Source organism: Centruroides vittatus, unplaced genomic scaffold (assembly GCF_030686945.1).
Source record: "Centruroides vittatus isolate TY-2023 unplaced genomic scaffold, ASM3068694v2 scaffold_386, whole genome shotgun sequence".
NCBI classification, from domain to species: domain Eukaryota; kingdom Metazoa; phylum Arthropoda; class Arachnida; order Scorpiones; family Buthidae; genus Centruroides; species Centruroides vittatus.
In genome coordinates this window covers 2,946,627-2,970,267 of record NW_027122706.1, presented here as the reverse complement: position 1 = coordinate 2,970,267, position 23,641 = coordinate 2,946,627, and the positions used below count along the sequence as shown (strand labels likewise).

The 23,641-nt window shown below is 32.3% G+C and overlaps 2 protein-coding genes across 2 annotated transcripts in view; one reads left to right on the top strand and one right to left on the bottom strand.

Moving 5' to 3' along the window:
• Positions 1-12,802, bottom strand: part of RfC38 (replication factor C subunit RfC38) — a 28,119-nt gene extending 15,317 nt beyond the window's left edge. Inside the window, exons 1-4 of the mRNA XM_067286694.1 lie at positions 12,645-12,802; positions 7,693-7,898; positions 2,535-2,632; positions 998-1,179 (exon numbers count right to left, since the gene is read on the bottom strand). Coding sequence (XP_067142795.1) covers positions 998-1,179; positions 2,535-2,632; positions 7,693-7,898; positions 12,645-12,731 — 573 coding nt within the window. The 5' untranslated portion in view covers positions 12,732-12,802. The remainder of the gene's footprint in view (positions 1-997; positions 1,180-2,534; positions 2,633-7,692; positions 7,899-12,644) is intronic.
• A 1,188-nt stretch (positions 12,803-13,990) lies between these two features.
• Rpn2 (Regulatory particle non-ATPase 2) lies at positions 13,991-17,194 on the top strand. The gene is given in 2 exon segments (XM_067286797.1): positions 13,991-15,353; positions 15,356-17,194. Coding segments are annotated over 2 exon segments (2,919 nt in total). The 5' UTR covers positions 13,991-14,072; the 3' UTR covers positions 16,994-17,194.
• Positions 17,195-23,641: the final 6,447 nt, after the last annotated feature.

The following is a 23,641-nucleotide window of genomic DNA, read 5'->3' as shown; positions in this document are numbered from 1 at the left end:
CAAGGACAATTATTGTCACAATAGTATTCGTATATTCAGTTTTCTCCTAACGTGACTGTAAACACAAAAATATTACGAAAAATATTTTATTTTAGTTTAATTTACCTGCAAATAAAACATTTGTAAATTAAACTCAATTATAATTTAATAAAATTTCAATTAATAAAATGTAATAATGATTCAACAAAATACTTCAAATTTGTAAAAATTTCTATAAACCATTTATTGAAACAATATTTTTTTTAATTTTATAACTCATTAATCAGTAACTAAGATAGTCAATAACTTCTCCCTCCAAATCAAACTTCTTAGAATGGATTTTCAATTTAACAAATACTATCTGTTGTAGAGAAAAATGTACCAATGTCCAATAAATATATTTATGACAATAGGAGATACTTGGAAATAATAAGCAGTTTCTAATAAATTGTTCCTTTTTTTTTATAACTCTATATATATAATCGAGATGAGTTGATGATAATAATAATCAGCGCAGAGCCCAAACAGTTAGGAGTTGAAAGTTGAAATTTGGTACACAGTTAGGGTATGTCAAGAGAACGCACACTAAGAAGGGATTTTTCGAAATTTCTCCCCATGGGGATAGGGGCAGGATTAAAGCTTAACACTTCCATCAACAATGGAAGTGTTAAGAAACAATGAAAGTGTTAAGAAATAACAAAAGTGTTAAGTAACAATGGAAGTGTCAACAATGGAAGTATTACGTAACAATGGAAGTGTTAAGAGAAAGTGACGTTCAAGACGCAGATGCAGTTGTTTTCGTTTTTGCGGGAAACCGAACATATTTTTAGACCCATCTAAAAATTTTCTAATTAGTCTGGAAACAGGGAGACCCAATTCTTGCATTCTGTGAAAACGGGTAAGGTTGACCACAACGTAATAATCTTAATCTTCGCTATCGTTACTTTTGCCCGAGCAATGCCGGGCCTACCTGCTAGTAAAATAAATCCAAAATTATAAATTAACGAAATAATCTTACTTCTTCTATTGAAGGTGCAGCAACTCTAACCCCAAGACATCTACTTCTTACTGCCGGAATTACTTTGCTTGAAGAATTGCAACATAAAATTAGCCGACACGTTGTCATGTATTTCTCCATTGTCCTTCTCAATGCATGTTGGGCATCTTTTGTTAACTTATCAACTTCCATAAGAACTACAACTAAACAAAAATTTCTTAATTAATAATTAATATTTGGTATAAATACAAAAGTAAAAAATATTCCTTTTAAGAAGTCATATATTTTTAACTTACGTGAAATTATTCTTAATAATAACTATATAGTTGCATATTACTTATTTAATAGTATTTTTCATTCTAAATTTTTTTCATCATTATAATGAATGTTGCATTCTTTACAAAAGAATTTTGTACTTTTCAGAAAATGCAATTTTTTCTTTCAACAATTTTCTGTGGCTTTCTTAAAGTAGTTAACTCTCAAATTAACAAAAAAAAAAAAAAACTATTTTCAAAGTTGTTAATTTTTCACTTAGCCTCTACATACATACTGTAAAGTTGACTTCAACATTGTTTATCATTAGGCTTATGGTTTTGCTCATTACAAGCCTAACAATGTGAATCAATACTGAATAGATCTATTTGAAATTATGTTCAGTAATATTGTCTACTTAATCTACTACAAAATAACCAATAACAAAGAGTATACTGAAACAAAAAAACATTATTATAAATGGTAACTTATGGTCAAAATGATTATATATAAAATTATTAATTCATAATTCTTAAAAATGTAAGAGTAGATAAAATTTATAGCTTATAAATTAGAGCAGCTATACCAGTGGCATGCGGTGACATTTGATGATAGGGAAGCTGTGCTGGCCCTGGACAGAATTATTGGAAGCATTATACAATATTTTTGTGTGTAGCATCCACAAGCTAAACTGCATGAGGTTGGTGCTCTGTGAAGCACATGCACGAATACGTATCATCTGGATGATTCAAATATTTTCGCCATGGGAGCTGTCCCACATTCAACAATACGGTACTCCCATTGGGAATATGCATATACAAATTTATATTCGAATATACAATAGCAATCTTGTCATTTTTTTTCACACGTAGTATAGAAATTTGTAATAAGATATATAACGCGGTTATAATAAAATATTAATTTTAATTAATTCAAAGTACATTAAAATATGAAAATAATCGCACAATATGTATTTATATTTTAGAAAGTACAAGGGAAGCAGCGCTTCCACAGCTTCCATGGGCGGCATGCCACTGAGCTATACTAATCATTATAGTAACCATAATGGTTTTACATAAAGTAAATTTTTAAGATTTGGATAATTGAGACTGCACATCTTAATTTTAAGTCATCTGTAAAATTTTTGTTTGTGGCATTATCATCATTGTAAATACACTTACATGTATACAAAACTAATAATAATATAACAGAATAACTCAAATTTAAACATTTAATTTTAATTTTAACATTAATTATTAAATAAATATAACATTACTGTGTATAAAAAAAATAATGAAATATTTACCTTTAAAATCTTTCTGTACATTTGTTTCTAATTGTTGTGTTTGAGCAACATTTTTCAACATTTCCTGAATCACCACTCTATCATATATTCCAATATCACTAAAAAACAATTTTTCAAAATTAAAATATTTACTTTAAAATTTTATTATTATTTAATATCTCAAATATTTTATAACAACTAATATCACAGCAATTTAAAATACTAAATTCAAAACTTAAAAAAAAAAAAAATTGTTTCAAACGAAACAGTTTAGACAGGAGAAAAATCAATAAACATAAGTCAAAGATTGTATAAATGCGAATTATTAGCTAATTAGGCTGCAATTTGAAAAATTGTAGACCTATAAATTCTTACTGTTGTCTGTCTGTATGTTCTTCCTTAATCTCGAGAACAGAGTTAGATAAATAAAAGCCAAGACCAGATGTGGAAAGCTTAAGGGCAGGAGGCCCAATTAACTATATGCAAACTATCAATGCAAACCAGAAGTCATGTTATTTCAATTCAAAAATTTTCCCCTGAAAAGTGTTAGATAGATGATCGGCACGACTCTAATGTTAAAGGGAAAGTATGATGCACCACTATACAAGCATCATTATGTATTCAGACAAATACTTTTGAATCAGATTTTCAGTTCAATTTGTCTTCCATGTTTAGGACTGAAGACGATCTTTAAACAAGGTTGAAATCATCAGTTCTATCAATAAATTGTTTATTCAATACTGGATTTAAAGTTTATTGGCATTTTGATACATAACTGACTGTGGTCCACCAGTTATATGGACTTGTTATATGGAGGGGGAGGGCTCATGCTCAGTGCTAGCTAATTTTGTTGTAAACAACAAGTAATATTAAAATATAATAAAACTGAAAAATTAAAAGTCTTTAATCTTTCAGTTTTATTTTAGCTTGGTTGCTATTGTATTAAACATAACTCTATATAACAACAAAAATTAGATGGTGGTAAATATAAATTTTACAACTATATAAAGTTAACACATATATAAATTTAAGACAACTTAATACCAATTAATAAAAATTAATTTATGTTGGCACTCCCCAGTTTTTCATAAAAGCATTGTCCTGCATACAAGACTTTTTTTTCTATCTTTAAAATCAATACATTTGCCAGTCAGGTCAGCCTTATATATTTTCAAGGCGTCTTGGGCCCTATTATGATCTGTTTGAAATGATTGCCTTATTAATGGCATTTTGGAAATCAGCTTGCACGTCAGGCTCGGTGACGTAAATGGATAGGGCAATGGTATGTCTTTTGTTCAAAATATCGTAACAATGTTCTTGTGCCCTTTTTTGTATTGAGTTTTTAGTGGACCCAATGTACACTAAATCCCTTTGGATTCTGTTGTCCCTCACAGTCAGGTCAACAATGTTCCTGTTGTCCCTCACAGTAATTGAAAACATTTGTCAAAAATTCTTACATTAAAAAAAATTTTTGTAACTGGATTTTAAAGGTTGTTTAAAGTGTGTTTGTGATTCATTCCAGTATTGTTAAGAAGGTAATTTTGACACAATTAATTAATTTTTTCACAGAAAAAGGGAGTAATTTGGATATAGTTTCATATAAGTTACATGTGTCACATGAGAAAAGTGTTGGAATTGGCTGCTAATAGTGAATGAATCTAAATATAGAAGCCAACTGATCATCACAGTGGTTATTTGGAAGAGTAAGTCACCATGCTGAAAGCAGTGATCAACATGGAAGTTGTTCAATGTTTGACCAGTATTAGCCGCTGTTAAATTTGCTATATTCCTCAACACCAAGTTGTCAAGTCCTTGCAATTTTCAGTTGGGCTATTTTAAGTGCTAATTGCACCTTATTTCTTGGGGTTGCAGATTGTGCATTTTTGGACTGATTTTCATCTACTGGGAAAGTGAAAAGTAACTAGGCAATGAGAAGTCACTATAATTTCTATACTTCTAACATAAAAGTGATGAAAATTATTTGACATATACTTTATTAAATAGAAATATGAATGGATACCTTAAAATTCAATGTAGGCACCAGCACCATCCACCAATTTCCTCAAACAACCAGAAATCGTGATGTAGATAAATGCTACTTCTCTGTGCATCTGCAACTGAATCTGTGGTGCAACTGAATTAGCTTTGAATAACAATCCTTGATTGTTTCCAGACGGATTGTGGCATGACATCCCTTTACCACACCCCACCTTCTCTGCACAGTAACCATTGATTTCCATACCTCATAGCTTGCAGCAATCTGCACTCACTCTTGGATTAATGGTCAACCATCTTTTTTGCAATTGCTCATGCTGCCTCTTTTAGTCACTGCCCACACTGATGTGAGAATTATAAAATTTTGTTGATTTGATGTATGTGACACAAAAATTTTATTATGTTTGCATTATTATTATTATTACAAAAATTATAGAAAATTTCTTAATGCCTAGTTGCTTTACACCCACCCTATAGTTTACATTTTTAACTTAATTCCAAATTATAACCTAAATATCTGCATTTGCAGCCCAATTTGGCAATGTTGGATTGCAGCACAAATATCACTGTTTAGTAATCGTGTGACACAGGGAGAAATAGTTTTTATATACAGGAATAATAGACAATGGATAAGTGGGGCAAGTATGATAAACATTATAACAAGGAGGGATATGCAATTTGTTAGTAAGTGTTATTGTAGGAGAAAGAGTCAAAATTTTTCTAAAAATGCATTATATAATTTATGGACAGCTCCTTCATTAGTTTAGAGGTGGATTTAAACTACTAAGTATAGATATTAGTATCTGCTTTAATTTGCAGACAATTTTTGAATGGGAAAATCATATTCCTGAGCATTGCAAAACAGGGAAAGAATCTATTCTAATGTATGATGATAAATATTTTATGATCTCTACCCCCTATATCTCCTCCTTGGCTTACGATTTCCAAAATATAACAACATCAATGCCCCATATAAAGAAGTATTCCTGCCAAATTTCAAAATTTTTGTCCAGGGATTCCGAGATACTGAAATATAAAGCAAAATACAGACAACATACGTACACAGATAGACAAAATTTTGTTCCTCTTTTTTTTGATATTTTTGGAATCAAGAGACCTTAAAATGTTCAGAAATTCAAAAAACCCAGAAGGTCAAAATTTGATTGATTATAATACTTTCCCTTTGTTCTATAACAGCTGGAAAAGTATAAAGATATGTTCACATTTTAATTTCAATCTAGTTTTGATTACTAGAGATAAGAATATGTTGCCATGTGTTTTTTTTTTTATACCTAATTTTAGTTTAAAGGAGAAACAAAAGAATTTAAAGGAGGTAAATACACTTGCAAAGTGATAGGAAGATGTGTACATTCTGTTACTGTTATTTACATCATTAATGAGAAAAATATAATTAACAGCAAAACTATTACAGCTACAACTACAACAACTTTTACAATATGTAGAACTACTTTTACTCATATATTCATTTATTGTAAGTTTCATAAAATAGTTGCATTTAGTTTTTGTTTTATACCATTATCCACAATTGTTATCTTCGCAAGTCACATTTTCATGTAAAAATGAAACCAACTTAACACTAACTGTTGTGATGATAATCATTATAACAAATCTGCAAATGAACAAACCATTCTAAATCTCTTTTCAGTGCTATAATTAATTTAATTTAAAATAGAATTGTATTACAAAATTAAAACAATGGGATAAACAGAAAATAAAAAAAATACAGATAAAACTGTATCAACACACACACTTGCATGTAAGTACGAAAATATACTCTTCTTGGCTAGAGATTTTTGGTATCAACTAACTTATGTGGAGTTGCCATTAGGTGACACTGGCAGTGAAAACAATTGCAATCACAGACAGCCTATAAACTTTCTATAAGCTTGAATCTATAAATTATTTTAATCATTATCATTTACCATAGAAATGTGAAATTTTCTTCTACTGTATATCAATCATTTTGATATTTTTAATTTGAAAAATTTGAATCATTCTTTATGGCTGAAAGTTAAAATAATATTTGATTATTATTCAATTATGTGTCTGTTTGCAACTTACAAAATTATTGTAATAAATTAAATTTATAGATTTGTGTATGAAACTTTTATTATAAATTTCATTTTTCAGCAAATAACTCTTTAATAATTGAGCAAATGTTATGCAATTATTAAGAATTGCAAATATATTAACATGTTAATTTTTAGCAAAGTTCTCTGATCACACACATATACCATATATTTCCACAGATAAGACAACCTTCAGATAAGACAAGGTATAAATTTCATAAAAGTTTTATAGTTTTAGCATATATCTGTCCTATAAGACAACCCCCAAACTATCAATGGTCTATGAATTTAGTTTAGATCAGCAATCATCATCTGAATAATAATACTGTATAGCATATACAGAATTATGTCCTATTCATAATTTTTTAAATGAACAAATTTTTTCTGCCCTGCTATTGTTGCAAACGTTTGCACTGATTCGGGCATTTGGGTAATGACTTTGACTATTCGCAAAAACGTCGTACGGGCTATTCTAATTTGTGGACATGCCCTATTCTCTACTAGTAAATAATTACAGTTTGTCTGTTTTTTTAAAATGGTTTTAATTTATATAAATTTCAATCTAATTTTTTTGTATCTGTCCAGACATCCCCAGATTTTCGGGGAATTTTTTTTTATGATTCAACTATCGTCTTATCTGCGGAAATATACGGTATATACATGTATATAGATAAATTAATAATAAACATTGATATAAATTTAATACATCAAATTTCTAACCATAAGTATCTGATTGTAAACTGGATTTTAGAGAATAATGTTTAGATGTCTTTCAAAATGCTATTTCTTGTAAGCCAAAATATAAGAAGTTAAATTTTGTTGAACAGCCATTTATATGTTAAAATGGATTTGTTTGTTATTAAAGTAAACCAAAAATTCATTTAAAAACATATAATATAAAATTTATACTATACATAATATTTTTGATCTCTTCATTTTCTCTCTGTAACTTGATTATAAATACTATTACCGTTAAACCCAAATCTGACATACTGCAACTATCAATGCTAAGAAACTTTTATAAATGTTATAATAAAATTTATGAAAAAAATTAACTTTTAAAACTTCAGATTATTATTATATATTTATTTTACCTTGGGTTTACTTCAATGTGATAATTGCTTGATATAGTAGCTATTTCTATCTTTTTCTTAGATGCTGTAGTAAAAGTTTGATGTTCAATCTTTAATTTTTCTATACCTGTGCCATATAATTCTCTCAACAAACACATGATTCTTGTTTTCTTTCCACTGCCAGAAGGTCCATAAATTAATAAATGAGGAAAATCGCCAGCTTGTACCTAAAATAAAGTAATAATATTACTAACTTATTTCTTAAGTATATAATTCAATAGAACTGACAAGTGAGATACTATCAATAATTGATGAAATAACAGAAATAATTTCATCAAAAATAATTGATGAAATACATGAATATATTTATGTTTTGTATAAAAGCTATTTAAGCCCACCAGTGGCCAAGTGGTCTTCATACCCTGAAACCCTGAACACTGGGAGTTCAGTCATGGGTTCGCGCCTCGCTTGGACAGGCTGGCCACGTGGAGTTCTCCAGATTTTCTCTATGTCTGTAAAGCCTAAATAGGGGCCAGTTCCTTTAAAAAGACCTCCAGAAGGCATCCTCGCTAGGCAGATCGCCCAAGTGTTGCATTGCCATAACTAAACAAACAAACATAAAAGCTATTTAAAAGGATATAAGGTATTATGTCAAAAGTAAAAACAGTCTTACTTTCAGAACTTAAAAGATTGATAACATCCAACAACTGTAAAATATTTTGGAAAATAATTAATAGTTTTAAATGTAAAAGTTTATTGGGTAATTCAAGAATTTCCTTGGAAAAATGGTTCAATTATTATGCTACAAAATTCTCTAAAGAACATTCTTTACTTATTAATGATTAATGACCAATTGTCAATGGATGTGTATAGTATTTCCATAGGAATGGAATATTTTAGATTTACACTGGAGGAGCTAAAAGGAGCTATTAACAGTTTTAAATCTGGTACCTCACCTGGAATCGATTTTATTAGAACAGAATATTTAAAGTGTTTTTCAGAAAATTTTCTTTTTACAACAGTGGAAATTTTTAATGCTATTAAAAGAGATTTTAGTTTCTCAGAAAAATAAATTGATCTTTAATTATTCCAATATATAAAAAAGGCAATGTGTATGACCCTGAAAATTATTGACCGATATCTTTGGTTCCTGTAATCGGTAAACTATTTACATCCTTATTAAATAAAAGATTAGAAGATTGGATTATTAATTAAATACGATATTTTGTGTCAGAAGTAAGCAGATTTTCAACCCAGCCAATTGTCAGGATTAAATATTTGTATTAAATGCATTGGTACAATTAAAATTGCAGAAAAAGAGAGGAAAACTTTGTGCTGTTTTTGTATACTTTCAATCTGTTTTTCATACCATTAATCACAAAATTTTATGGTCTCTAGTGAAAAGAATGAGCATGAATAAACAGTTTCTTGGCCTTATAATTGATATATACATATATACATATACACACCAAAGCTACTGCAAGAGTAAAGATACCTTGTATTAGCCAAAATGACTGATTCCTTTGGTATTGACATTGGAGTTTTGCAGGGTGAAATTCTGAGCTCTTAACTTTTTAATTTGTATGTTAATGGTCTGATAATTTGCCTTGATAAATCTGACTTATCTGGGATTTCTCTCTCTGATCAAGTTGAGTTACATGTATTAATGCTGATGACACTGTAATTCTTGCTTATATCCCACAAATGTTACTAAGTAAAATTGCAATTCTGGAGAAATTTGGCTGTGACTATGGATTAACTATAAATATTTCTAAAACAAAAGTAATGGTATTCAAGAAGGGTGCAGATAATCACCCAGAGAGAGATGGTTTTTTAATAACCAGCCTTTACAGATCGTTTCAAATTACATATACTTGGGAGTATTATTTTCATATACGTAAGGCTAAAATGGCAATGGGTTCAATATGGCCTATTTTTTTCAAAAGCATTAAATTAATTCTGCCTATATCTATGTAAAGCTATTTTGTTCAATGATTTCATCTGTATTACTTTATGCTGCTCCTGTATGGGCAATTACATATTACGATAAAATGGAAATTGTCCTTGCTTTATATCTTTGAAGAATTTTTATGTTATACCATAAAATTCCAACTTACTGTTATGTTCGAAATTTGGTATCTCTAGAATATCAGGAATGATGATATATGGCCGGATGGCCGAGCAGTCAAAGTGGCAGCCTACCACTCTGGGGGACCCGGGTTCAAATCCGAATGGGTCGAAAAATCCCCAGGAATTTTTTGGGGGGTGGTCCATGTGGATATGTCGGGCCCCGTCCCTCACCACCCGGCTGCCCCACTGTGGGCCTGGCTGAACCCATAATGGACTTGCAAAAGAGGCCCTCTTAGTGCCCACAGGGCGAAAAGAGTAAAAAAAAAAGGTAATAATGATATAAACAATAGTTTCATTTTGAATTAGACTTTTGAAATTAGATGATAAAAGTTATGTTAAATTAGCATATAATAAACTGTATAAATTGTGTTCAATGATGGATAATTCCACATATAATTGGTCACTGGCATTGAAAAATTTGCTAGATCAACACGGTTTCTCTTTCCTATGGTTGTCTCAAGATCCTTATTTAACCGAAAGCTATCAAATGCTGATTATAAGAGTGTGCTGTGAACAAGCCATACAAGACAATTGGTCTTTGTTGGAAAAAAACAAACATTTTCAATTATATCATAGTGTTAAAACAACTTTTGTGTGTGAGGATTATTTATGGACAAACTATCATGTAAAACATTCAATACTGCAAATGTAATGTGGTCAAATGTCACAACCAATTACTTTTTAGCATTTAATCTAGAACTCAAATTTGTACATATTTATATATTAGCAAGGCCACTTGATTGCTTCGCTAGTAAGACCATCTGCCGTAAGGAAAATTGCCATTTTCATGCTGTTTCCATTTTTCGCTGCTGCAAAAGATTTTGGTGCTAGTTATTGGTGAGAATCACGTGTTGAGTAAATTGATAATTTCATATGCAGATATAACTATTTTATGAAATTGTAATAGTTACATAAAGTTATAGTTGTATATAGTTATACTTATTGGCGAGTTATATACGGTTGATGGACTTTCTCTTCAACGGAAGTTTGGTGTATGGATATAAATACACTTATTGTATAGTTCAAACATTATGCCTAAAAATTGTTGTGTTCCTTTTTTGCACATCATATGCTGGATCTAAAACTTCTTCTGAAGGATTAAAAGTTACATTTCATGAAATCCCATCGAATGAAGCATTGAGTTAGAAGTGGTTAGCCCTTTTCTGACCAATTGGACTGGACAATTAAGTCAAACTGTGGAAAAAGTTCTCAGACTGCAGCATAAGCCCGTTTCAAAAAAAAAAAAAACATATTAAAAGTCTAATGTTGTCTACTTTATATTTGTAAATTTCTGATAAGAAAGAAGATGTACATTTCTGTTCTTTGCAGTTTGTAAAATTCAGTCAAAAACATAGCATACACTTTATTATGAGTTTTCAATAAATTAATTTTTCCTCGTAAACAAGCTTTTGCTTTTTCTATAAAGAATTTTATTTAGAGATGTAAACTGATTGAAATAAAACTTATTAGAGATGTAAACTGAAGCAATGTTACTTTTACCATAGCTATACTTTTAATTTCAACTTTAAAACAATATACAGTATGTTGCTTTTGTTCATATTCCTGTGTACTTCTCCAATATTAATTACAGTAAGTTCTTACCTTGAATATCACCATATTTCCGTGCATATTTTTCGCAATTTTTAAATGTAAAAACGAGTTGCGGAAAATAAGCAAATTTTTTGAAGAGTTATATCAGTATTTCTTCTTACAGAGTATCTTAATTAACAAAAGTAATAATTTTATAACAGATTTAATACACAACATTTAAAAAGTTATCATATATGGTCCGAAAATGTAAAATTTTTCATAGTAAACAGAATATACTGTAGGTGATTTAATTTTGCTAAGTTTGCATACTTATTAAGTAAAAAAATATTTACATTAACGATTAACCACTGGTATCTTTAAGAATCGAACAGAGATCATTAAATGGTATTAGTATGGAAAAGTTTGTATTTTCTGTACTAATAATACTCAGTTATTATTTCTTTCTAAAAATGTTTTATGAAAATAAAGGTGTGAAAAATACTGTATTATTATTATTATTATTTCGCTTTTTTCGACGCATTTCCATGCTTTTTTTGCAAACTAGGGAACATCATTTGCAACAGCTCGTTTCTTAATTGTAAAAAGTTTTCAACCTGCATTAACGAGTTAAATACTTAAATGCAGAGACATCTCCAAACTCTTCTATAGTCTCCAGGATAATGTACAGACCTGAAACGCTGACGACGGAATGTCACCATCGTCAGCACCACAAGCGGAGAAAATATTAACTAGCATCTATACGCTTAGGGTGCGACTATGCAGACACGAATTTAGAGTGAGCAAGAGGTTGCCCGAGATTTAGTTTTCACAAAGGAAAACCATGCACAAGCGAGAAGTGAGAAATAACGCTGGCGAGAGCGAGTTTCTGGTTCTCGCACACATCTGACAGGTTTTGATATTTATTGCATCTTGCCTCTTCTCGCTCACTCACGTCTGCATAGTCACACCCTTAGTCTCACAGAGAGAGAATCGGCCGACGGCCTTACTAGCAAAGCGATCAAGAGGCCTTGATATTAGTATGATCAGCACCACCTAGATTAGATTTCAAGTCATGCCTGTTGTTGAGATTCCAGAAGTGCCACCATTGGGACTACCTACGTAAACTTCTATCAAAAAGAAAAATTGTATACAAGTGGGGAATTATACAGGTTAAAATCATTTACTTTTGAGATACAAAATCATTCTCAATAAATTATATAACATATATTACGCGTTTTCTAAGACCCACGACTCTAGTCCAAGCCGCAAATTTCATATGTAGATGGAAGATTAACTTTCACTTCTTAACTTACCAACTTTTTTAAGTTATTTGCTTGTTCTTTATGATAATCTAATTTTGAAAGATGTGTTGGACGATGTTTATCAACCCATAAACTCATCTTCACGAAATTACGAAGTCAATGACAACCTCCGATGAAATTTCGCGGCTAGTTGTAAGAATTTTTTCAGTGTTGCCAGTACATATATAAAAGTTATATTTCAATATACCTATTGTATTATACTTTCTATCGATACATTTTTTTCATAAAATATTATAAATCGATACAGTAAAACCTCAATTTAACGGACTAATTTGGAACACTATATAACTAGGATCGCCAACTCTCTTGGTTTGACCTACCGGTGTATATTAGGCAACCGGATGGCTGAGCGGTCGAAGTGGCAGCTTACCGCTTTGGAGGTCCCGGGATCCTTTTTTTTTTAACTCTTTCCGCCCTGTGGGCACTAAGAGGGTCTCTTTTAGTAAGTCCATTGTGGTTACAGTCAGGCCTACAATGGAGCGGCCGGGTGGTAAGGGATGACACACTCGGATGGACCAACCCCGAAAAATTTCTAAGGATTTTTCGATCCGTGTGGATTCGATCCCAGGTCCCCCAGAGCGATAGGCTGCTATCTTGACCGCTCGGGTATCATGCTTGGTCGAAAAATCCTTAGGAATTTTTCGGGTGTTGGTCCGTTCGGTTATGTCAGCCTACGTTACCTCCGCCTGGCCTGTACAAACCAAATAACTTAATTTATGCAATTTTTATATAAAATTATTAGATACTGTAGTTTATAATTGAAAATTCACTTGCTCTTCTATAATCAATGCACCAATAAATTAAACACTAAGTTTTAAATTACAAGAAATTTATTTAAAATTATATTTTTAAAACTTTTTTCTTTTGTCTTTTGTTTCTTGTAATTAATTATTTTATATTTTTATTTTAGTTTAATGATTTCTATACAATAAATAAAAATAGAAATTCCATGAAGTAGATAATATTTAAGATGTAATCTGTTAATAGAATCTCTATTATCATTCTCTGTTGTAAAAGAATTAATCATTGAAGTAAAATTAATATTCTTCATTTTTAAATTTTCAAATAATAAATTTATTCTTATTATTTCCTTTCAAACATGCGCAAAGCCACACATTTTGTGACTAAAAATGTTTCCTTCAAATAAAAATCCTGATTCATTGTTGGCATACGAAAAAAAAAAAAATGGAATTTTTTCTTCCAATTTAAAATAATTATTTTAATATTAATATTATTAATGTAACGAATTATTAATTGTTAAATATGGAATTATTTTAAAATTTAGAATTTTTCATTACTTATAACGAAGATAAAAAAAAAAAAAACATTTTATATAGATGGCGTGACGATTATCGTTTCACATCGAAAGTCGCGTTGTCATCGAAGTTAGGCTTACGAAGGTGAACGTTTTGTGAGAAAATGAAGATAACGTCGGCTGGAGGGATTATTTCTCTGTTGGAGGATGAACGGAAAGAGATTCATGTATTTGCTTTGAGAAAGTTGAACAATATCGTTGACGAATTTTGGGCAGAAATTTCGGAAGCAATAGGTAAGATCGAAGTTCTGTATGAAAGCGAGGACTTTAGTGATCGTCAGTTAGCGGCTTTGGTAGCTTCCAAGGTCTATTATCATCTAGGATCGTACGAAGATTCTCTTACCTATGCTCTGGGCGCAGGAGATCTCTTTGATGTTAATCAGCAATCCGAGTATGTGGAAACCATCATTTCAAAATGCATTGACTGCTACATTAGACTTCAGGTTGAAGCCGAAAATAATGGAAAAAACGCAAGTGTCGATCCTCGTTTAGAAGCGATTGTCAATCGTATGTTTCAGAGATGTTTCGATGATGGGCAATACAGACAAGCCGTTGGAATTGCCCTGGAAACGAGAAGAATGGATATTTTCAAAAAAGCTATATTGAATTCTAATGACGTATCCAATATGTTAACTTATAGTTTTAGAGTCGCTATGTCTTTTGTGCAGAATCGTCAGTTTCGAAATACCGTCCTTCAATGTCTTGCCGATCTCTACAGTGATTTGGAAACCCCCGATTATGTTAATATGTGTCAATGTCTCATATTTTTGGATGATGCCAGAAGAGTTGCAGAGATTTTAGAAAAATTATGTGAAGGTAATGAAGATAGCATTTTGATGGCTTGTCAAATAGCATTTGATTTATATGAAAGTGCCACTCAACAGTTTCTCAGTAGAGTTCGTAAAGCTTTGCAGGCAACGGTACCGTTGGCTAGCACTATTGCGACTGATGCTACCAATAATACCAAAGCAGAAAATGATAGTATGGAAGTTGAAAGTGCTCCTCCTGTAGCTCCGCCACCTCCGAAAGAATTGAATGAAGATGAACAAAAATTAAAAGAACAAATTGAGAAGTTGTCTACCATTCTCAGTGGTGAAATGACGATTACCCTTCATTTACAGTTTTTAATTCGAAATAATCATACCGATTTGCTTATTCTGAAACAAACAAAAGACGCCGTCAGAAATTCTGTATGTCATACTGCCACGGTAATTGCAAATTCCTTTATGCATTGTGGAACAACTAGTGATCAGTTTCTTAGAGATAATTTAGAGTGGCTTGCTAGAGCAACTAACTGGGCAAAATTCACCGCTACTGCCAGTTTAGGAGTAATTCATAAAGGTCACGAGAAAGAAGCGCTTCATTTAATGTCGTCGTATTTGCCGAGAGAGATTCCGGACCCGGTGGTGGATATACGGAAGGTGGTGGACTTTATGCCTTAGGACTTATTCATGCTAATCATGGAGGAACAATAATTGATTACCTGTTAACTCAACTACGGGAAGCATCGAATGAAGTAAGACACGGAGGGTGCCTTGGACTTGGATTAGCTGCAATAGGTACACACAGAGAAGATGTTTACGAGCAGTTGAAATTAAATATGTTTCAAGATGATGCAGTTACTGGAGAAGCAGCTGGAATAGCTATGGGATTGGTTATGTTAGGTTCAAAGTCTACAACTGCCATATCTGATATGGTAAGTTATGCTCAAGATACACAGCATGAAAAAATATTAAGAGGCTTATCTGTTGGAATTGCTTTAACTATGTATGGACGCTTAGAAGAAGCAGATAAATTAATAGACAGTCTTTGTCTTGATAAAGATCCACTTTTACGAAGGTCTGGAATGCACACTATTGCTATGGCTTACTGTGGAACAGGCAATAATCAAGCTATACGTCGATTATTACATGTTGCTGTTAGTGATGTAAACGACGACGTTAGAAGAGCAGCAGTGGAAGCTTTAGGTTTTATTCTTTTTAGAACACCAGAACAATGTCCTAGTGTTGTTTCATTACTCTCGGAAAGCTATAATCCTCATGTCAGATATGGTGCTGCAATGGCTTTGGGTATTTCGTGTGCAGGATCTGGAAATAAGGATGCTATAGCATTGCTTGAACCAATGACAAATGATCCTGTTAACTACGTAAGACAAGGAGCTTTAATAGCATCATCATTAATTCTTATACAACAAACAGAAGTTACTTGTCCCAAAGTTAAAGACTTTCGTCAACTTTACAGTAAAGTCATTAATGATAAACACGATGACGTGATGGCAAAATTTGGTGCTATTTTAGCTCAAGGTATAATAGATGGAGGTGGTCGTAACGTAACAATTTCACTCCAGTCAAGAACCGGACATACTAATATGGCAGCTGTAGTTGGCATGTTGGTATTCACACAATATTGGTATTGGTTTCCTTTGGCACATTTTATTTCTCTTGCTTTTACACCTACTTGCATAATTGGATTAAATGCTGATTTGAAAATGCCTAAAATGGAGTTTAAATCAAATGCCAAACCTTCAACCTATGGATATCCAGCTCCATTAGAAGAAAAGAAAGAACGAGAACGAGAAAAAGTAACAACTGCCGTCTTGTCAATTACAGCAAAAGCAAAAAAGAAAGAAGCAGAAAAAAAGGAAAAGGAAGAAAAAATGGATGTTGATGAGGAAAAACAAGAAGAATCAAAAGAGAAAAAGGAAGAACCAAAAGAAAGCAAAGACAGTAAGAAAGAAAAATCTACTAAAGAAGACGAACCAGAAAAAAGAGAACCAGAACCTAATTTTGAAATGTTATCTAATCCAGCAAGAGTTATGAAACAACAGTTAAAAGTTATACAAATGGTAGAAGGATCAAAATATACTCCTTTAAAGGACATTACAATTGGTGGAATTATAATGATGAGTAATTCAAAGAAAACAGAACAAGAAGAACTTGTTGAACCTGTCGTAGCCGGTGGTCCAAAATTAGAAGATGAAGAAGAACCAGATCCACCCGAACCATTTGAATACAGTGAAGATTAATAATAATTTCGGTAAACGTTCAATTTTTGTTTTTTGATTTTGTTAAAAATTGTTCATATTAATGATAAAACATATGAACTTCATCGGTTCTTTAAAATAATGCATCTCTTATTTAATGCTGGAAATATTTTTAAACTTTAGTAAGCTACTTTGAATGGAAATATATTAGAATTTGTCAAAATAAAATTTGTTCTCACTGTTTTTATGCAAATTATGATGATAATTTAAAAACAAGACACACTGTTGTGAGTATAATTATTAATTATAAAAAAATTTTTGAATATTAAATGTTAAAGTATTTAAATTAAAAATTTATTACAATTTAAAATGTAAAAACTTTCTCAATAGTATAATTATATTTTGATTATATTAAAGTCATAGCATGGAATTTGAAATTTGTTATTAAAAAAATTCATCTTGAAGAACATCATAAACATTTTTCACATTAAAATATTTAATTATAATATTGATTTGTAGTTCTTTTTTTCCTGACAAGAATCCAACAAATTCATTTTCAAGAATTTCAATGTTGTTATTTAGGCCTATATTGAAAGCTGCAGCTTAAATCACATGCTTTTAACAAATTTTATTATAGAAAGATTGATTAGTTTAATCTGCAAATTCTTGATTCGGCTCATTTTTACTGAAATTAAGAAATAAATATATAAATTGAAGATGAAACACGATTAATTTATTTAATTTGGCATCATTTTTACAGATGTTAAATTACTAATGAAGTTGTGCACTGAATAATTGGTTAACAACTGGATGTAATATGCTATTATATATACAAAAATTATACATTTGTTTGTCTTGAAGTGAAGAGTCATGCCGGTCATTAACTCCATTCAGAGGAAAAATTCGAATCGAAGAGACGTGAGTTGCGGCCTAAACCGGAAGTTTGTATATCGTTAGTCCTGCACCGAATACACTGGCGGGCCCAAAATTAACTCGCATGATCGTCATGAATTGAAAAATTGTTTCAAATTATATTTCTAATGCATCAAATGCTTTGCTGTGTCTAGGTACAGTGAAGCATTTGAAGCATACTGTTCTACTATTGTTTTTGCTAAAATGAAAGAGGACTCCCATCCTTACTTAACTAGAGAAATATACTAGGTTCTCCGAATATGATGCTGTTCGTATTGGATACAATTTACGCTTTATAGTAATAATTGCATGTCAGATACACAATAATTCATGTTCTTGTGGGCATTAAAAATTCGATTATACCAAATAAAAAATCCAGCAATGAGTTGCATAACTTTCCGGGCAAAAAAAATTTTAAATTGTGTTGGCACCATCTGTTATAATAATGGCGGAAGTTGAGGCCGAAGTTTTAATTGCGAAAACGTGTACGTCGGACGTTGAGCGCCCCTTTCCTGTAAGCCTAGAAGTTTGACATTGGCGTTTGGAAAGTCAGTGGAATTATACTCGACATTCCAAACGCCATTGTCAAACTTCTAGGCTTACAGGAAGGCGGCGCTCAACGTCCGACGTACACATTTTCGCGTTTAAAACTCTGGCCTCAATTTCGCTATTGTATTAAAAAAAAAACTTATATTATTAATTACTAGCAGATGAGCCTGGCTTTGCTCGTCCAAAAAACAACAGCAACAAATTAGAATTATTCGATTATTTCTCGTAAATATTGCGTTTATAGAAAAATTATTGGGTTGCAATTTGAAAAAATTGTAGACTTAAATTACGACTGTCGTCCCCTATCTGTCCGTCCGTTTTTCCTTAATTACGAGAACGGAGTTATACGGATGAAAGATGAGACCAGATGTGGAAAGCTTAGGGGCGGGAGGTCCCGATTAACTATATACGAACTTCCGGTTTAGACCGAAAGTCACGTTACTTCGATTCAAAATTTTCCCTGAACGGAGTTAGATACATAACCGGCACGACTCTATTGCTAACAGGAAAAGTATGATGCACGGGGGCAAGATCACCACAAAGAATTGAGAACATTGTGACGATGTCACAATCGCTTGTTAGAATTAGTTTATTTGGAGACACGTGAACGATCTGCCGAGGGATGCATCACAAGAAGACTTATGGGAAGCTGGACCCTATTTAGGTGTTACTAGGGTTCCTCATTTGCCAGTCTTTTGCTTGTCCCGGGATTTCGGGTAAAAAGTGAACTGTTTCCCGGGATATAATTAAATATTTTTAAAATATAAAAAAATATCTTGAAGTCGAATGATATAATTATTTTTCATTTTTAAAAGTAATTTAATACGTTTTGCAACCTCCAAAATCGACGGCCGGATGGCCGAGCGGTCAAGATGGCAGCCTACCGCTCTGGGGGACCCGGGATCGAATCCGAACGGGTCGAATAATCCCCAGGAATTTTTCGGGGGGTGGTCCGTTCGGATATGTCGGGCCCCGTCCCTCACCACCCGGTCGTCCCATTGTGGGCCTGGCCGAACCCATAATGGGCCTACTAAAAGAGGCCCTCTTAGTGCCCACAGGGCGGAAAGAGTTAAAATAAAAAAAAATAAAAAAAAAAACCTCCAAAATCATAATATTAATAAGGCCATGTAAAATATATATTAAAATTACCTTTGAATTACGTAGAAATTTTCACAAGTAGAAAAAATTTATTAAAGTTTGTTGGAAACTGCATACAACAACAACAACAACAAAAAAAAAAAAAAAAAAGCCTTTGAATTGAGTTGAAAATTTAAAGAAAAATGAACTTAAATCGAAACTTCTAATTTAAAAGGAAATTTTCGTTTTTTAAATAAAACATAATACGAAATATTATTGTAAATTTTTATAAGATTTTAAAAAGCAAAGATGGTCGATACCCCCGATCACTCAATCTGGTTATTATTTTAATAATGAAAAGTCTCGCTACTGAAAATGCCCTTTCCAATTCAATGGATGTGGATGGAATCGTCTTTAATGCATTTAAGAGAAAACAAATGTTACATGTTTTTTCACCCGTAGAGTCGAAGATTTCTGGTTCGTTTTCGAGATTGTAGTACTTCTTTTGCTCTCAAGTATTCTTGATTTGTCTACCTCGGCTGCATTAATAGCGGTATCGAGCTTATTGCCCGATAATTCGGCAGTTCGTTTGACTTTAATAATCGGGTTTATGAAGAAAAACTTCATACTTGCAGACTTTATTCGCTTGTGCCAACGATAGATCTGACTCCTAGCGGTATTAGCGCGAACTACATAATGGCGGCTGCTATGGGTATAAAGTAGTTTGTTAGAATAGAAAGTGTTCACCCTATCTAATATAGGCCATCGTCAGGTTTAATATTATAAATGTTCCAAAATGGAACGTACCGTTTTCGAATATTTTACATATTTAAAATTCAAAAAAATAATTTAACTTTAAAATAAATTTAAAGAAGTGTGTATATATTAAATAAATAAACAAACAAATAAAACATAGAAAACAAAGCTAAGCAGAAAGAAATGATTTAAAGGTTTTCAAGTGCCATTCTTTTTTCTATTATATATTTCCACACTGTTGGAAGTGCATTAGCATCCATAGCATTTAGGCAACGGTTTTTCATTTTACTTTTATAAATTTCCACCTTTTCCATCTCCAACGCAATGGATGGAGAGTGCACTCGTTTAAATGACTTTAGCCTCTTCCCATTTTACAATCGCTCCTTCAGTCTGTGCCATAATTGCTAATAGTGTTGTGTCCTTTGTCAAAATTGTATGTGTGTTCTCGCAGACGTACCGCCAGGTTTCTTCTAGTCACACCCACATAATCTTTTTCGATTCCTAACTGTTGATTTTCAAATGGAATTTTATATACCCCAGCTTTACCTTCCTTTTTTACTCTGTCTTTATCGTTCCGTAGCAAGCTACAGATATTAGGTGCTCTTTTATAGATCATTCTCAATTTTTATAAGAAAAAGAGCATTTGATACAACGTTGACAAACGACACAACAACACAATATTATCAATTATAGCACAGACTGAAGGAACGATTGTAAAATGGGAAGAGGCTAAAGTCATTTAAACGGTGCACTCTCCATCCATTGCGTTGGAGATGGAAAAGGTGGAAATTTATAAAAGTAAAATGAAAAACCGTTGCCTAAATGCTATGGATGCTAATGCGCTTCCAACAGTGTGGAAATATATAATAGAAAAAAGAATGGCACTTGAAAACCTTTAAATCATTTCTTTCTGCTTAGCTTTGTTTTCTATGTTTTATTTGTTTATTTATTTATTTAATATACACACTTCTTTCAATTTATTTTAAAGTTAAATTATTTTTTGAATTTTAAATATGTAAAATATTCGAAAACGGTACGTTCCATTTTGGAACATTTATAATATTAAACCTGATGATGGCCTATATTAGACAGAGTGAAAACATTTGTATAAAAGAATTTTAAGTTCAGCAAAATTAGCTGTGGTGAAACTGAAGTGAATTGTTTGCTGAGAAAGAGCTGGATAGATATGAAGTTATCAGTTTTAGTATTTCCTCTCCTTCTGTAAGACATCTTTTTCGATCAGCCACATATTCTAAAATGTCACAAAGTGTAATCATCGTGACTTAAACAACTACGAAATCAACTAGCATTAATGTCGGATACAAATGCGAATAAAACGTTTTGACTACAGAGAGAAAAGTTATTAAAAAAAACAACACACAAGTAACTCTCGTACGTTGTCAAGCACACTATACCCTTTGTGGCAGCCATTTTGGTCGACTCATACGCCACCTATATTTACTGGCACAAGCGAATACTCGTTTCTATCCTTGCCCAATTTGCACAACCTGGCATAATGCAGTTATTGAAGCTACTGGGCATAGTGTGGCTATACGCCATATAATTTTGTATATATGTATTCCAGATTTAATAGTTTTAATAATTCTCTCTCCTTAATTCTTCCTTCTAACTTCCTTTGTTTATTGTTCTGACCCTTTCCACTCACTAGGGGGTTGGGTGGGACAATGCACTTCGAGGAAGATAACGAGTAGAAACGGGAGTCTCGAACGGTTATTCCAGTGTTTTTCAACCGGGGTGCCGCGGCATCTTAGGGTGCCACGGCGCCACGATTGGGGTGTCGCAAAGTTTAGGAACTTTAGGCATTTTCTTGGAAATTCACTTAAGTGTAATTCAAGATAACTCATTGTCAGTATTTCGGCAAAATTCAATGGACTTAAATTTTGATTTTGAACACGTAGAAACACTATTTTTGCATTAAAATGCTACTTCAAACTGTCAATTTTAAAAATTTTTCTTCCCGGGGAGAGAGTCCCCTCCCCGGACCCCACGCCAGCATTGCGCACGACATTCGTTTTCACAAAAAATTCATCTCCCCCCATTAAAGCCCTCCTTTTTCAGATTCTAGATCCGCCGCCGGTCAAGGGTGCCGCGATTTTTTATTTTTCAATCAGGGGTGCCACTCAATGAAAAAGGTTGAAAAACACTGGGTTATTCTTTTGCCGGACACAAAGAGGCACGGGCGTAAATCAGTAAGCTCGTGAGACGGAATTCGACGAGTTGAACGGGAAGCCGTGATGTGAAGATCCGGCCGATAGAATCGGAGTGGCCGATAAAGCTATTGTAGAAGATATTCAACACATAAAAGAAGAAACCAGAGCTACTAAAAAAAAAGGTACAAGCCGGCATCGGAGTTTCATCGAGAAATTGGGTACCCACTATCCTATTCATTCTTCTCATTTCCCTATCTCTACATTTTTCTATCTTTAGGATTAATTTAGTTAAGGATTGCGTGTGTTTTGATTATTATTGTCGTGCAAGTAGTTACCACAGAAGCATGCTACTTGGCTTATTGTTGCCATCAGGCAGTGAGAGAACTTGGCATTGTGAGAGACCAAGGGAATCCAAAAGAACTTTCTGTATATAATTGTTTATCGCGTGATTAAATTTGTTTTAATCGAATTCACGTATTTGTGTATTCTTATCGCGTTTCACATCTTACAATAGTTAAAATTAAGACAGCATAGGCGCAACTATTCAAGATATTACAGGTTCTGACAAGTAAAGAATTTTCAGTCCTGCTACATATTGATTATTGACAATCTGTGATATGTCATACCAAGCAAAAATTTAAAAAACTAATAAGCAGGCTTAAAATTAATAAATACAAATGTATTCTGACAGTTTATGAGTTTATTATACTTTCTATTTGCAAAATTTCCTCAACCTTAACACAAAAAAAAGAATAAAGTGAATTTTTAAGAAATTTGCGGATTTCCCGGATTAAAAAACAGCCTGGATCCCGAGATCCCATTTGAGAAACTCTAGGTGTTACCAAAGTGAAAAAAACCGGAAAACTTCACGTGGCCAAACCGTTGGCCATGCTCAAATCCACGACTATCTATCTACCACAGTTCAGTGGTTTTATCCACTCGGCTACTGGAGGACGCTTACTAGAATTACCATTCAGAAATGAAAAAAAACCCGTGTCGTTAGATTTTGGAAAATTAAATACTTAAAAGATTACTATAGACTTTTCACAGAGTAACACTTTCGATTCCACGCAGAGCAATTACTACGAAAATGATATAGCGCATCTGTTCGGGCTATATCATTTTCGAATTAAGTGAATATAATATACATTTTTTAAAATTATCCTTTTTGTAAGAATTATATTATTTTGTTAAATTTTTGCCAATAGATGGCGGTACGTGTAAA